The sequence below is a fragment of the Tasmannia lanceolata genome, unplaced genomic scaffold, assembly GCF_043159265.1.
Source record: "Tasmannia lanceolata isolate RefF3 unplaced genomic scaffold, GAP_Taslan_0.1 ptg000054l, whole genome shotgun sequence".
In the NCBI taxonomy this organism is placed as follows: domain Eukaryota; kingdom Viridiplantae; phylum Streptophyta; class Magnoliopsida; order Canellales; family Winteraceae; genus Tasmannia; species Tasmannia lanceolata.
In genome coordinates this window covers 2,089,703-2,104,463 of record NW_027518731.1, presented here as the reverse complement: position 1 = coordinate 2,104,463, position 14,761 = coordinate 2,089,703, and the positions used below count along the sequence as shown (strand labels likewise).

The 14,761-nt window shown below is 37.6% G+C and overlaps 2 protein-coding genes across 4 annotated transcripts; both read right to left on the bottom strand.

Moving 5' to 3' along the window:
• Nucleotides 1–293: 293 nt before the first annotated feature.
• LOC143864848 (cytochrome c-like) lies at nt 294–5,226 on the bottom strand. Of its 2 annotated transcripts, XM_077375707.1 has the most exons (4): nt 4,954–5,226; nt 2,238–2,371; nt 763–824; nt 294–659 (listed from the first exon to the last, which is right to left on the bottom strand). In XM_077375707.1, the coding sequence occupies exons 1-4, from the start codon at nt 5,063–5,065 to the stop codon at nt 623–625; spliced, it is 345 nt and encodes a 114-aa protein (XP_077231822.1). In that variant the 5' UTR covers nt 5,066–5,226; the 3' UTR covers nt 294–622. The 2 variants fall into 2 exon arrangements, with proteins under 2 accessions (XP_077231822.1, XP_077231824.1); XM_077375709.1 differs by lacking the exon at nt 763–824 and having other exon boundaries at nt 4,954–5,203.
• Nucleotides 5,227–8,445: 3,219 nt separating this feature from the next.
• On the bottom strand, nt 8,446–12,906 carry LOC143864810 (uncharacterized). 2 transcript variants are annotated; one of them, XM_077375647.1, is made up of 3 exons: nt 12,632–12,906; nt 12,349–12,445; nt 8,446–10,068 (listed from the first exon to the last, which is right to left on the bottom strand). In XM_077375647.1, the coding sequence occupies exon 3, from the start codon at nt 9,806–9,808 to the stop codon at nt 8,603–8,605; it is 1,206 nt and encodes a 401-aa protein (XP_077231762.1). In that variant the 5' UTR covers nt 9,809–10,068; nt 12,349–12,445; nt 12,632–12,906; the 3' UTR covers nt 8,446–8,602. The 2 variants fall into 2 exon arrangements, with proteins under 2 accessions (XP_077231762.1, XP_077231761.1); XM_077375646.1 differs by lacking the exon at nt 12,349–12,445.
• Nucleotides 12,907–14,761: the final 1,855 nt, after the last annotated feature.

Here is a 14,761-nt window from a genome sequence, read left to right as displayed (position 1 = left end):
ATATGTATGGCCCCAAAGTGAATGGTACCCATGATCAGAAGGGCGACAATTTATAATTGGCAGGGGAACACTCTTAGGCCCTGGGCCTAATAACTCGCATTCGGTTATCATGGAGAAGATAAGTATTATTATTAAGATAATGGTTACAAGTACATATTTGGGGGGGTAAAGAAGACCTCTCATTAAAGAGAATATCTCTCTTAATACCTCTCCTACGAACCAGACATCTGATTCCGTCCTCTGTTTCCTCAGGGAGAATGATAAAGAGTAGTTCAATGAGCCCTGAGAGTAAGTAACATGCAATATAAAGCAAAAATTATTAGAAAGTGATGAATATGATTTGTCACAAACAGATAATACTGCCCAAAATGAAAATGAATGGATTAGGTTTCTGAGAAGAGAAGAGGATATGTGCCTGCTCTTCTTAACTACCCTGCTCGAAAAACAGAAAAATATGAGCATTTGGATGCCCCTTAATGGTCTTTTATTGACAAAAATACTCATTCTCTGCAACAAAATGCCTCCAATGACCGCAAAATAAGGCCTAACAATAGAGAGAAGCCTTAAGAGGATGTGGATTCCTTGAGATAAGCAATGAGATCTGCACGTTCTTGTGGCTTCTTCAGACCCGGGAAAACCATCTTCGTTCCAGGAATGTACTGCCAAAAAAAAAAATGGAGTGTAAATATCAATCCAAGGGAGAGGGTAAAAAGAACAGATTATTTGGAATTCAATTACAGAATCCAAGTTATTTTCCTTAACTGTCTCCATTTCAGTATGTTTCGCAACTTGATTTTTCCATTCAGGATATTTGGTTCCATTCGCTATCAGTGGGATCAGGGATTAGTTCCAGAGCAAGAAATATATAGAAGAGTAAGCACTGGGTTAGAAAGGAATCTGAGTTTATCTAAAGCTTGGTCTACAATATGGAATAGGTGTTAGAAATGTTTTAAAATGTCAGCAAAATCATGGAGACCTTTCACAAGGCTCTAAGCCCTAAAATAAAATAAAAAGCCCTATTACCTGATCTTCTGAATTTGAACAATAAAACTGAAATGATCATATTTCCAGTACGCATTTCACACAGCCGTAGAAAAAAAAAAAAAACCAGAGAGATCACATCTTATCAGTACTTAAACTGAACCAATACCTTAACACCTTTCACACATTTAAACCATATGGGCACAGTTAATCTCCATCTCCTCCTATCCATGAAACTTCTCAAAACCTCAAGTTTTTGCTGACAAACAGATGCTTCTCAAGGATTCCGTTAAAGATTGATTGGGTAAATATGAGAAAAATAACTTCTTAGTCTGACACTTGAATTCCAACAACACCAGTTCCTATTTTCCTTCCTAACCATCTGCCAAAAGAGGTCACCAACCACAGAGTCAAGGTCCTCCAGTTGCTATGATTTGCACACCAATGCAATCTCGCTTCAGACTTGTCTTCCAAGTAATGGCAGTCAATATAGGATCCATCTGAGATAAGATCGCCACGAAAGACATGCTCTTCAATAAATACTCATGACGGATTTCCGTGTTTCTTTCTCTATTTTGGGGGAAACTAAGCTCTAGGATAATATACGTGATAGAAGAATGGAAAAAACGAAGGAAAAAAGGGGTTTTAGAACCCCATCCTAGTCATCCTCCCGAGAGATATGATACATGCAAATGGCATATTGCCATGTATCAGACTGTATTGAACAACATAGTCAGGGTATCAGACAATGCACTACAAATTAATATGGCACAAGGGGATGCAAATGATATACACTCTCATATCATGTATCGATTTCCTAAACATCTTATATAGGATAGATAATTCCACGATGGGAAGACCCCCTACACTACAAATCCTCGGTATATTCACAACTCATTTGTAAACTCTGGCACATATTGGTTCCTTCAATATGAGTCGAACAATGATCAACTTGGAGTATCATGTTGCTTTCCTAAGTCACCATTTCAAAAAACAAAAAACAAGTTCGGACGATTAATATGAAATATAATTGAATATTTATTTCATCAATCATCTATGCAATCATGTCAAATAACAAGTTACAATGACCCCTCATTAGAAAGAATATCTATTTGTGGATGGATGAGGGTATATGCACAGTAAAGTTGTGTATGAATGCCTGTGAGATCATGAAGTGTATCCACACGCATATAATCTTGTCAATAGATTAATTTTAACATATAAAATCCAAAATGATATCATCGATGGAGAGATACCTTCTTGGGATTAAGCAAGTAATCATACAAAGTTTTCTCTTCCCAGATCACAGCCCTGTTCTTGTTAGCGGTAGAGTAGGAGTAACCAGCAGTTGTGCCAGACTGCCTTCCAAATAAACCATTCAGGTTGGGCCCTAGAAATTCCAACAATTGCAGTAAAATGAGGAAACAAAAGAAAATATGGGCTTAAAACAACACAAATTTAAATAATTTGATATATGCAATCCAGAATAATATGCGGGCTTGAACTTGAAAATAAGGAATTAAAAATCCTGTCAATATTCAAGTATTTCAATTCCATGGAAGATAAAACAAAGGAAAAGCAATTAACAGTGCTACCTAATGTCAAAGCAAAACAGACAGAACATGTGGATAATCATGGCAGCGCAGATTCCCAAATGTGCAAACCCTTGTATAGAAGTCCACATGGAAGAGTTCCGGGTAGAGATTTCCAATTACCCAAAGCTATTCAGTTGAGTTCTCTCCTTTTGAAGCTTATGGTATGGGGGAGCATACTGTAGCAAGTCCAAAATCAGTTGCTTTCTTAGTAGCATAACAGGTTTAAGTGGTTCAAATGTTCTGCTAGAGTTCTTACAATTTGCACCATAAAGTTAATCAGTGTTGATGGATATCAATTTCCGTCCGTTCAGTACTATCATATCTAGACAGGTTTATAAGGGTTTTAACTTTTAAACTGATTAATATTACAAATTCGAAACTTGCTATTGTACTCATTGTTTACAAGCTCTCCAAGTCAATCATCGATTCGCCCGAGTCAACTGCCTTTTACCTTGGCCAAGTTCTCTTTCCTCACCGGGTACAAGGAATAGGCTCCTCATGTACAATAGGCATGCGCAACTCCAGGGCCTGGTGTGAACCAAGGAAGATTGAGGAGCACCTTTGTATTGGGCACGGGGGTGTCTGGTATCATGTTCTTAAGTTGTTGAACTGACAGCTAGCCTACGGAGGCCTGGGGTACATTCAGTGTAGGAATGTTCAGAGCAGGGTGGCTAATCGTAGAAAGATAGGATTAGAACATTTTGACCTTGGAACTAGAAACAACTTAAGCCATACATCATAACACAATGATCCAATGCAAAGAGGAAGGCAATCGTAGAAAGATAGGATTAGAACATTTTGGCATTATAACTAGAAACAACTTAAGACATAAATCATAACACAAGGATCCAATGCAAAGAGATGCTACAGAGAATCCTGATCTCCCAGCAATTTTCTTCTTCTTCTGTTTTTTTTTTTAGAATGATTCTCAGCAATTTACTATCAAAGAATTAAAAGTTATTCTCACAAAAGGAATCCCAAGTATAACACTCGTGTTTGCTTCTGATACAAAGAAAAATCCCAATCTCTCGGCAATTTACTACATGTCTAATGGCACTATTTGAATATCTAGCAACAAATATTACCGGAAAAAATCAGAAGAATTGTAACCTAAATCATTCAAACAAAAAAATCGTACCACTAGATCGCCAACAAGTTTATGAACATGATCAAGAGAGAGAGGGCAAGAACTTAAAATCCGAAAAAAGAAGAAGAAAAGCAACAGCAAAACAAGATCAGATAGGAAAAGAAAAACGAACAAAAAAATCAAACACATCAACAAATGTAAGTTCCATTCCTGATAATGGATCACACCTTATCGAAAGGGAAGTGATACTTCCGCCCCTTTTGATTACTTGGGACACCTAGCAGCAGTGTATCAACGACTGCAGAGGGGCTGATTGCCACGTACACTTGTGCCGGGTGTCCCAAGCAATCAAAAGGGGCGGATATATCACTTCCCTACCTAAAAACATTAAAATTTTACTTTCTCAAAGACAATCAAAGAAAAAAAGCCGATCAGATCAGACAAACAAAATCCTAGGATAATATAAAACAAAATCAACATTAGAACAGAATCACACAAGAAACGCAAAAAGAATCACCAAAGCATGAAAAGAAATGCAAAAAAAAAAAAAAAGAAATGCAAAAAAAAAATATTCACAGAAGAAGACGAGGTCGAATGGAGATTAAACCTAAAAAACATTAATATTTTACTTTCTAAAAAGGAATCAAAGAAAAGAATGATGGTCAGATCAGACAAAAAATCCTAGGATGCGATACAACACAGATCAACATCAGAGCAGAATCAAACGTCAAAAAAATGTAAAAGATCTCAAAAAAAAAAAAAAAAAAAAATTAAAGAAGAAGAAAGACGATCAAATCAGAAAAACATTAAAATTTTACTTGCACAAAAAGAATCGAAGAAAAGAAAGATGATCAGATCAGACAAACAAAATCCTAGGATGCGAAACAACACAAATCAACATCCGAACAGAATCAAACAAGAAACGCAAAAAAATCACCAGAACATGAAAAGAAACGCAAAAAATCTGAAAACATTATTCAAAGAAGAACAGATCAGGCAAACAAAATCCTAGGATGCGATACAAGACAAATTAACATTAGAACGGAATCAAACAAGAACAGGAATACAAAAATGTAAAGAAACGCAAAAAATCTCAAAAAAAATAAATCAAAGAAGAACAGATCAGACAAACAAAATCCTAGGATGCGATGCAACACAAATCAACATTAGAACAGAATAAAACATGAAAAGAAATGAAAAATCCTCAAAAACATGAAAAGAAATGGAAAAAACCTCCAAAAAATTACTCAGAGAAGAAGAAAACGAAGAGATCTGAAAGAGAATCTGTACCTTGCTTATGTCCGGCTCCTTTATCGACCGTATGACATTGAGCGCATTTCGTCCTGAAGATCTTCTCACCAGCCTTCGAATCTCCGGGCGGAGCTTCTTCAAATGATGCCATATCGAGGGAGAAGAAAGTTTTTTTCAGAATTAGGGTTAGGGTTTCGTGTTCTTCTTTAGGATTTTTCCGAACTGTTTGCAACGAATTTAGTCCGTGAGAAATACTGTGTCAATAGACATGGATAGTCCGATTAATGTAAAGGGTCATAGGTTAATTGGACCGGACTTGGTTATATTGATCCGATCCGATCCGCTTCGACATCACATTTTAGGTCCGAAATCATGCCGGATTGGGACCCAAACATAGCTCGAGAATCTTTGGGTACGAATATACCCTTACATCATAAATGAGGAGTTTTATACGATGTGTGCGCCGGAAGTCTGGTGTTTTTACTATTTTTAAACAAGGGTGGACCCATTTCATTGGATGATCCAAACTGTTCATTTGTTGGCCCACAACGAAAATAGGATGATCCTAACCCTCCGATGTGGAGGTTTCTATAATGTGTAGTTCCTCTATAGGTCGGCGGACTAGGATCATCCTGTGGAAATGGTCGACGGGTACAACCTATTTATGTTGTGGGCTAACAAATGAACTGTTTGGATCATCTTATGAAGTGGGCTCAACTGAACCTTCTTCTTTTTTGTTTGAAAAATAGTAAAACACTAGAGTTCACAAGCATATAGAGCATTCATGGAAGGTTTTTGGTCCTATAAAATTCATAATCAAAACCATCCCCCTCCCTCTCTCTCATTTCTTTTATTTTTGTCACCCCTTCCCTTAAGCGTAATTACTAACCAATTAAACATTAACTTTACCCTAGAGGATAGATTATTTCATTTGTTTTTAACCATTATTTTATTTATTTAGGCCGTGTTCGTTTTAGATTGTGACAACCCATTGTGAGCCCCAAAACCGATCGTGAGCTCAATAATCGGTTTGGGGCTCAATAATAGGTTTGAGCCCGATAATCAGTTTGGAGCTGAAAATCTCATGTCACAATCTAAAACGAACAGGGCTTAAATAAGTAGATAATTGAAAACGAACAGGGCTTAAATAAGTAAATTAGACCCTGTTTGTTTTTTTAAGAACCGGTTGTGAGACCAAAACTGATCATTGGACTTAATTGCAAATGAGTGACAAATTCAACTGAAAAAATTGCAAAAGCACCGATAGTAGATAAAACATTCTATTTTTTTATTTTTTTTTCCAAAATTCTAACTAGGACACCAGATTCAAACGTGATCCAGATATTGAAAGTAGGGTCCGAAGAACACTGCAATTCGCTCTTCAAGTCCTCTGCCCAACTCATCTCCATCGGCCTCTCCTTCATCTCCACCTTTCACTGCCCTCATTTGCCTATGTCATCCCCTCTTTATCGCTAAGGTCCTGCTTGTTTGTGATTATGGCCATTGATGGTGATTTGACAACCGATAGTGAGCCCCAAACCGGTTTGGGGGCTCACCATCGGTTGTCGTAACCTCAGCCTTCTCTCATGACACTTTCTCTGACAACTTTTGGGGGCTCACCATCGGCTGTCATAACCTAAGCCCTCTCTTTTGACACTTTATCTAACAACTGAATGTACGAGACAGAAGTTTGACCCAAAACTTTATGAAAATCAGTCCTTTTACTTGGACTTCGGTTGCTATGCTATCAAAATCTCTTATTTGATTGCCATAAATGAAATCCCCAAAGACCCATCAGTGATGTCTCCTTATTGTTTTCTACTTGTCTGTGACATGGCATCCCAACAAACTCCAAGCAAAAATCCACCAAAAAGGTGACTTTTTGCTCGGATTTTCTTGGGATTGCCGCTCTCTCTTCTCTCTTTATACTGGTCAAGGCTCCCCCTATCACTACGAGGTTGACAACCAAACACTATACACAGCTGTTCTACAAGACTCCAAGGCTTTGTCCCTCCATGTTGACTACTTTCCACTACTCTACGAGGTAACAACATGGATTACGGTAAAGAATAGATCATTTCCTAGAGAAGTAGAAGTATCAGTTGTGGAGAAAGTAGGATCCCCACCCACATTTGTAGTGGGAGTCCAAAAGCAGACCAAATAATTTGTAATGCTACTGACAACCAAACAACACATCTTCTCAAAAGATTTGGGTAAAGGCGATTTGATAATATTTTTTGTTTGCTACGATGAATCAAGATGGGTTTGTCGCCCATGCCGGTGACCCATCGAGTCATCGAGATATGGTGGGTCCTACCCCTGGATCAATAAACTGTGTGGCTATATTTTTCTGTTTTTAAGCACTAAATAAATAAACTAGATCACCTGAAGGTCATAATCTTACAAGAGAACCCAAAGCATATTCATATCATCCTCAAGTACTATAAGATAATGAGCTTTCTTTACGCTTAAACAAGCTCTAATTATCATTTTATTTTTTAAGCATCTATTTATAGCCGCTTCGTCTGATAATCAGGATCATTAGATGAGCTGCTGCTTTCCTTACGGGCAGTCCAAAGAATAGGACCCACCGATCTGAAAGGATCTCCATCCATTGATTCGGTCCCGCTGTGTCCAACAATGAGAGCCCAGGGTTATTTGGCTGGCGCTAAAAGACGATTTGACAAGGGAATGATAGTCAAAAGAACCTAAAGGCTTCTCTCCAATACAAAAGCCTAGCATTTTAAACCAATATATCCTCACGGTACATGCATATCTTCGAGATTGTTGAGGTTATAAATCTCTAGCAACTCATCTTTCCGTCTGTGCTCTTTTTCTGACTTTTGAACTACATATATGGTATCATATTCAATGAGCAACATCTAATTCAACCACTAGAAATACATAGAATTCTATATTAGGACTTTCATCATATTTGCTATAATTTTTAGCCAAGAAATGGAAGTCCTGGGTCATCAAAATGTGGGGCACACTACTAATTGGATGGTTGGATAGCCCCACGATGGATGGATCAAAGGCAAACACAATCATCGACAGGCCACCAATGAAAATGATCAATATCATTGAGTTGACAAGGCACTGGGGCTGTCACGAGTAAAACATCAGCCCCAAAAGAGCAGCACGAAGACAAGTTCAAGATAAATTCAGTAACGGGGGTAGGTTTTGAGTGCTTTTGGTTAATGGGGTTGGGTAGTTAATATTTTGCAGCCTTCGGGTTGATGGGTTTTGAGTGCTTGCTGTTTGTGTTGCATTGGGTGGGATTTATCGTCCCCTATGATGTTATTCCTCATTCAGCAATCAATAAATATATGTTTTTACCTTTCAAAAAATAAAAAGTTCAAGATTGAGTTTTTTTGCAACAATAGAGGTCCCATGCAAAAGAATCTCACAACCTTCATGAAACGTATTTTAAGGCAAAAGCTCTTACCAGAGGTGGGAAAAACATCCTCCTCATCAATAAGCCTTTACCTGCTGTAAAAACCTGCACAGAGCTTAAGGAAAGCAAACTCATTATAAGAGCGGAGAGAGCCAAGTGGATCTCTGTAATTGATAATAAGACTAAACTAATTCCTATGAACAAGCAATCCTTATTAAAATTGTAACTAACCCCTTTACATAAACTTTTCTTTTACTTCCACAAAACTGATAACAAGAAAACTGATTCTACTTAGTACTCAGAAACATCTCGGTGAGTGAACATAGGCCGGCCTAGTAGTGCTGGAGAGCCTGGCGGAGAAGGGATGCTAGATGAGAAAAGGCTGAGTTCCTCAAAAGTCCCTGTTGGGGCATCGTCCTTTATCATTGTTCGGAAAGAGATAGAGCCACCCTTCATCGACGCATCAGAGTTCCTTTCTCTACTGGTAGTCGAGGCCACCTCAAGAAGGCTCTGGTCAGCAATAAGAGAGGCACTATCATTATCATCAACGGGCGCTCCTCTGTCTTCTAAGTGTCTTAGGCTCCTCACAGCTAATGAATCTGCGATGGGGTAATATACGAGCATGCAAATTCCCATTCCCGCACAAGATAACATCATGAAGAACGCCAAGAACACTAGAGCTTCAAATGCAAAATGCCCTGGCCGAGACAACACGGAGAGACCAAGAAAAAGAACTCGAAATGGAAGGAAACTAACAACAGAGATGATCAATAAATATACTCTCCTTCGCAATCCCTTATTAATCACCAAAGACAACATTTGCCTTCCGAGGTATAAGAAGTAGCCGACTAAGAGAGCAGAGAAGAGCCCGAGTAGAATCGTACTCAGTAAGGGGTAAGTACATAGGGCAATCGTACTATGACCATCAGTAACAGAAGAAATGCTAACCCTTGTAAAGTAATTCGGCAACTTCGATTTGTGACTCTCATCATTAATGTGCTTGGGTCCAATTAAAACAAGGACAAGCTGAATAATGAATATTGGGAAGCAAAAGAGAAGAACATAACCAATAGTTTTTGTGTTCCACTGCCGGTTTAAAGTCCCCAAGTTTCTTCTCTGCAAGGAAGCATGAAGGAGAAATACAAGAGTAAGAAACAAACTTGGTTCTGCAAACCCGAGATTCGAAAGGATGTAAAACTTGCAGAGATCTTCCTGCCATTTCAGGCCAAGGGTATGTAGAACTCTTCCTTTGCCTCCTTTCAGCAAACTTAGACGAATAATCTCCCCGAAACCCCACCAAATGACAATTAAGATGAGCAAGATTCGGATAATCCAAGGGCCGTTAAAATAACCGAGTTGAATAAAACCTTGTCTCCTGATTCGAGAGCGGAAGTAAACTGAATAAAAGATGCAGAGCAAGCCAAGTAGTACCAACAGAGAGGCTAGACAAATTGTCACCACACCGAATGCATCGGCGGCGAGTCTGGTCAGGGGCATTACCTGAATCACAGATTCCAAGCATGCTCTCTACCAGCATGGATACAGACGACTCCTCTGGTGCTGTGGAAGGGTTCCCCTCAAAATGCAGAAGTATAAAACAAACTCTTCAAACTATTGTAGGAAGAGACAGGTGTTCATGTACCCAAATGACTTGGATCAAAAAACCAGCACAGCTGATTTGACTGAATTCTTAATGTTAAGCAACAATCAAAATCTTCCCCAGCATCATTCTTGGTGAAAACCTTGTTCTTGCCAGCCTACAATAAACGGTCACAGATCAATCAGAAATGCAATTTCTTGCCTTTTTAATGGGAAGAAAAAGATCAACTCAACACGCTATGTTAATTCAAAGAAATAAACTCAAATTAAGCCCATAAATGAAACAACTCTAAAGAACATACAGCAAGAAAATACAGATGTTAGTAAAATGGAGCTTGTCAAAATATCACGCAAATAACCATGCCAAACTCACAAGCATGCACACAAAGCCCTCTGAAATATATGGGAAAAAGGCAAAATAAAAGAGCATACTTAACTTCTGCCCCCAAGAGAAAACTCATTCAACCAATTCCAGCATAAAACATCATAAAATTCCAACAAAGCTCCAACAAAAATGAGAATTAACATGAACAAAAGCCAAAACATTGGCATATTGTGATTAAAACCATGTTTCCGTTTTTATTTTTTTTAATACTGAATTCCCAAAAAACCTCACAAATATTTCTGCAAATCACAAATGTCTGTAAATTTAAAAACTTTCCTTCAGCACAGCATAAAAAGAACAACCATGACAGCATCTCCTCCAAGGCAAAACCATAGCAAAACTCCGTTTTAAACGGGTTTTTTTTTTTTTTTTTTTTTAACGTGTTTTATTGGTGTGCCATTTAAAACTTCGTTTAAAACTTTTACAACGAAAAAAACTCCATTGTTTTAGGCAAACGTTCTAAACACGTTTAAAATGCATTTTAAACAAGTTTTTGGCCAAATTTTCAATTTTAACCCCACCATATCTTGTAAATGACAAATTTCTAAACTCATTTTCTTGTGTTTCTGTTTTTACTACGTTTTGTTAACCGGTACTGTTTTAAACTCGAATTTTTGCCGTCCCATTTTTTGGCCGAATCAAGTTTTGCTACCTATTGGCATAACAATAACATGGCAGTTAAAAAAACAAATTCATTCAAAAAAGAGGAAAAGAATAAAATGACAAAGTTCATAGAAATTACAAGTCTAATGATCAAATCACAATTACTCTACAAATGACACTGGGAATCTCCATGTAACTCTTTCCGCAAACTAAAACCCGACCTTATTTCCATCTAAGCTCGATTATTTCTAATCAAAAAACTCAAAATCATCCATAATCCAGTTCAAAAAAAAAAACCCAAAATTTTACTGATTAGACAGCACTTTTCTTCCAATAGAGAATAAAAACATTGCGATAAAAATAAGGCAAAAATCCTAGCTTATTCAAAGCATTGTTGTTAAGAAAAAGCTCATTCAACAATTTCAAAAGAAAAAAGAAAAAAAGAAAAAAGAAAAGAAAAAGCTCATTCAAAACCCAAAAACAAAGAAGCCTACAAATTTCCATCAAATTGAGTAATTCTACTCTAAAAACACAAAAGCAGTCTCAAGAAATATAAAAAGGATCTACAATCTACAAATTTCAATCAAATTGAGTAATTCGACCCACAAGATTCATCACAAAATCAAATAATATTCAAACAAAATTCCGTCACAGAACACAATTCCTACAAAATCCATAAAGAAAAGCTACATATCTCCATCGCACAACACGAAAATTCAAACGAAACAGCACAATTCCTTTTTTTCTTTCATAAAACAAAAGAAAATTCAATTTCATAAAAATCTTTACTCAATTCTAATGAACTCTTCAAGCATTTCAAGTCGTAAAATGAACAAAATTCTTCATAAAAAAAACAGAACTTTTTCCTCATCTTTTTTTTGCTGAATGGTAACTTTTTCCTTATCTTCATAACCAAAAATCCCAAAACCGGCACTACACTAAAGCAACACAGAAATAATCACCAATAGCAAGAAATTTTCTAATTTGTCACCCGTTTTCTACGTAGAAAAATCTCTAAATTTCCTCCATAAATCGCATGAAAGACACCGAAAATAAGAAAAATTCAATAAATCACAAAACTCATAACGATTCCCTGCACTGTTTCCAACCATTCGAATGTATAAAACACAACAAAAGAGAGAGAGAGAGAGAGAGAGAGAGAGAGAGAGAGAGAGAGAAACACCTAAAAACCTGATCAATGTCCACCATTCCAGGGCGACGAGAAAACTTGATTTTCGTCGGAAAATAGAACGAAATTTCGTTTCCTACCTATAAAAAACTGTCTTCGGGAAATATATAAATTTCCTCAATAAATCGAGCAAAAGACACCGCAGATAAGAAAAATTCAACAAATCACAAAACTCGTAACAATTCCCCGCAGCGTTTCCTATCAATCTAAAATAGAAAACGCACAAAAAAATCCAAAACAGAGGGAAAAACACATAAATACCTAAAAATCCGTTCACTGTCCAGCATTCTTGCTCGAATCCACTACTCACACAAATAATCACCATCAGAACGAAATTTTCAACTTCATCAACCGTTTTCTACGTATAAAAAACACAATCTTCTAAAAATCTCTAAATTTCCTCCATAAATCGCACAAAAAAGACGGCAAATAAGAAAACTTCAACAAAAGAAAAAACTAATAACGATTCCCCGCACCATTACCAACCAATCGAACCTATAAAACACAACATAAAGCAAAATCAAAGAGAAAAACACATAAATACCTAACATCCGTTCAATGTCCGGCATTCCTGCTCGAATCCACTACTCGCACGCCTTTGAGAAGAGAAAACTTGAATTTTCGTCTGTACAACGAGGAAAAAAGAACCAAATCCAACTAGAGGGAGATCAAACGGAAGCTCTAAGAACGGAAATTCTCGATCTAGGAAGATTAAAAGGAGAATGTGAGAGATTGAGAAGAGGATTGGAACCCTAGCAAAGAAGAATGGGGAGAGGACGAGAAAAGAGAGAAGAAGGGGTTTTGTCTGCATACAAAACCAGAGGAGAAAAAAGAGGGGCTTGGTTGCTGACAGCCTGTCTCCAGCTATTTTTACGAGCCTGAGGCTTGGATAACGAAGGAGAGGTTTGGAGATATCCGAAGCTACGTGGCAAATACGAGGGCTGCGTTTTTGGTTGTTTTGTTTTTTTGTACTTGCGAAATTACTAAATCATCCGCGACCTTTGCGTCAATTACCGGAATATCCTAATTTTTGCCAATTGACGATAATACCCTGTCAAATGACGTTGCAGCCACTAATCTTTTAAAAGAAAGGGATTTGCTAGGCGATTTCGCTGAAAGCCATTTTGCTGCTCATTTTTACGCGAGCAAACAGCCATGTGGGCTCAATTTTCAGTAGATTTTGTCTTATTAATCCGAGGTGGCTGTTCACTCATGCAAAAGTGAACTGCAAAATGGCTTTCGGTAAAATTGCCTAGCAAATGCGTCAAAGAAAATAAATACATAGTGAGTTCGTTTTCTCGTCGCCTAGTTGGTTGAGGCTGTATGTGGTAATATGCTAGTTTTGAAATATATTTCCTTATTAGTCTTGAAATATGTTTCCTTATTAGGCAGGAGCATAGTTAGCAAATCGTGATACGGCAAAAAGAAAATGGGACCGGAAAATTCAAGTTCAATACGTTACTGGCTTAAAAAAGGGAAAATACTTTGAAAATGGGATTCCGTTTGGAAAATAAAAAAGGAGCCAGAAATGACCGTTGATTTGACCATTTTTCCATGTGTATTTATTGCTTTTATGGGGATTTGAGCTATCTTCATTTATCTTTTAGTAGACGTTGCTCCATTGGTTGATGCCCGTTTTTTCCCAAAAATGGGATTCCGTTTCCCAGCGGCGCTAAAAAAAAACATAGCGAAAAAACGGTCGAGTGAAATGTGTTAAACAAAGTATTAAACTGCGAACCATTAAAACGTGTTCTTTTTGTGTGTGAAAAAAATGCCCTAAATATAGTTGGGAGATGAGACTTGAGATCACATGACTAAGGAGAGGGCAAATAGTGGCTAAAGGTAGGGAAAAGTTAAATTAAATTTTTATTTAGAGTTTTTCTTTTCCTTTTTATCAGCATTTTCTCATCATTAGAAAAGCTACAGTTCCGTCAAAAATAAAAAATTGCAGCAAAACGAAGAGGGTAGTTTGGTCATTTGAGAAGGGTATTCTCGTCCATTTGCTGTACATGCGGTCGCTACTTTTAGAAGGAAAGAGATATATTTGAGTCTTTTATCTCTACTGCTTCGGAGGTAGCGGGCCAGGGTCTTACGTGGGGCCCGCAACGTTGACTGGCTACAGCAAGTAGCCAGAGGAAGGCGTTGAATCCAGTTGACGGGTTACAGTGGGTAGAACAACGTGGCGACAGGCTGGAACCGGTTTTCTCGTACGATGACCACTAATAACGGAACACGTGGCTCCCTCAAATTTTCTAATTTTCTTTTTTTTCGGATAATGACAAGACTCAGTTATACCAAACTCCCGTAATGCTCGCTCTTTCAACCCTCTGTTTTGATATCCGCACCCTTCTTATTTTGTCTTTAGCTTTCTAATTAAGCTGGCAACAGCTAATAGGAAAATGGAGTACGCAAACTTCGGCCGTGATAATCGTTCCATGATCACCAGCTCATTTGAGATTTTTCCTCATCGTATGTGACGATCCAACGGCTAGGATAGTCTAATGATTAGATTTCTGGATCATCTCAACCGTCCATGTTGAGCTATCCTTTTGCTATGTATGAATGCTCCTTCATTGACAACACAAGCGAAGCTGGATCATGTATGAATGCTCTTTCATTGACAACACAAGCTAAGCTGGATCATTAGAAGAGCAAAGAATTTGCTCCATTGGGG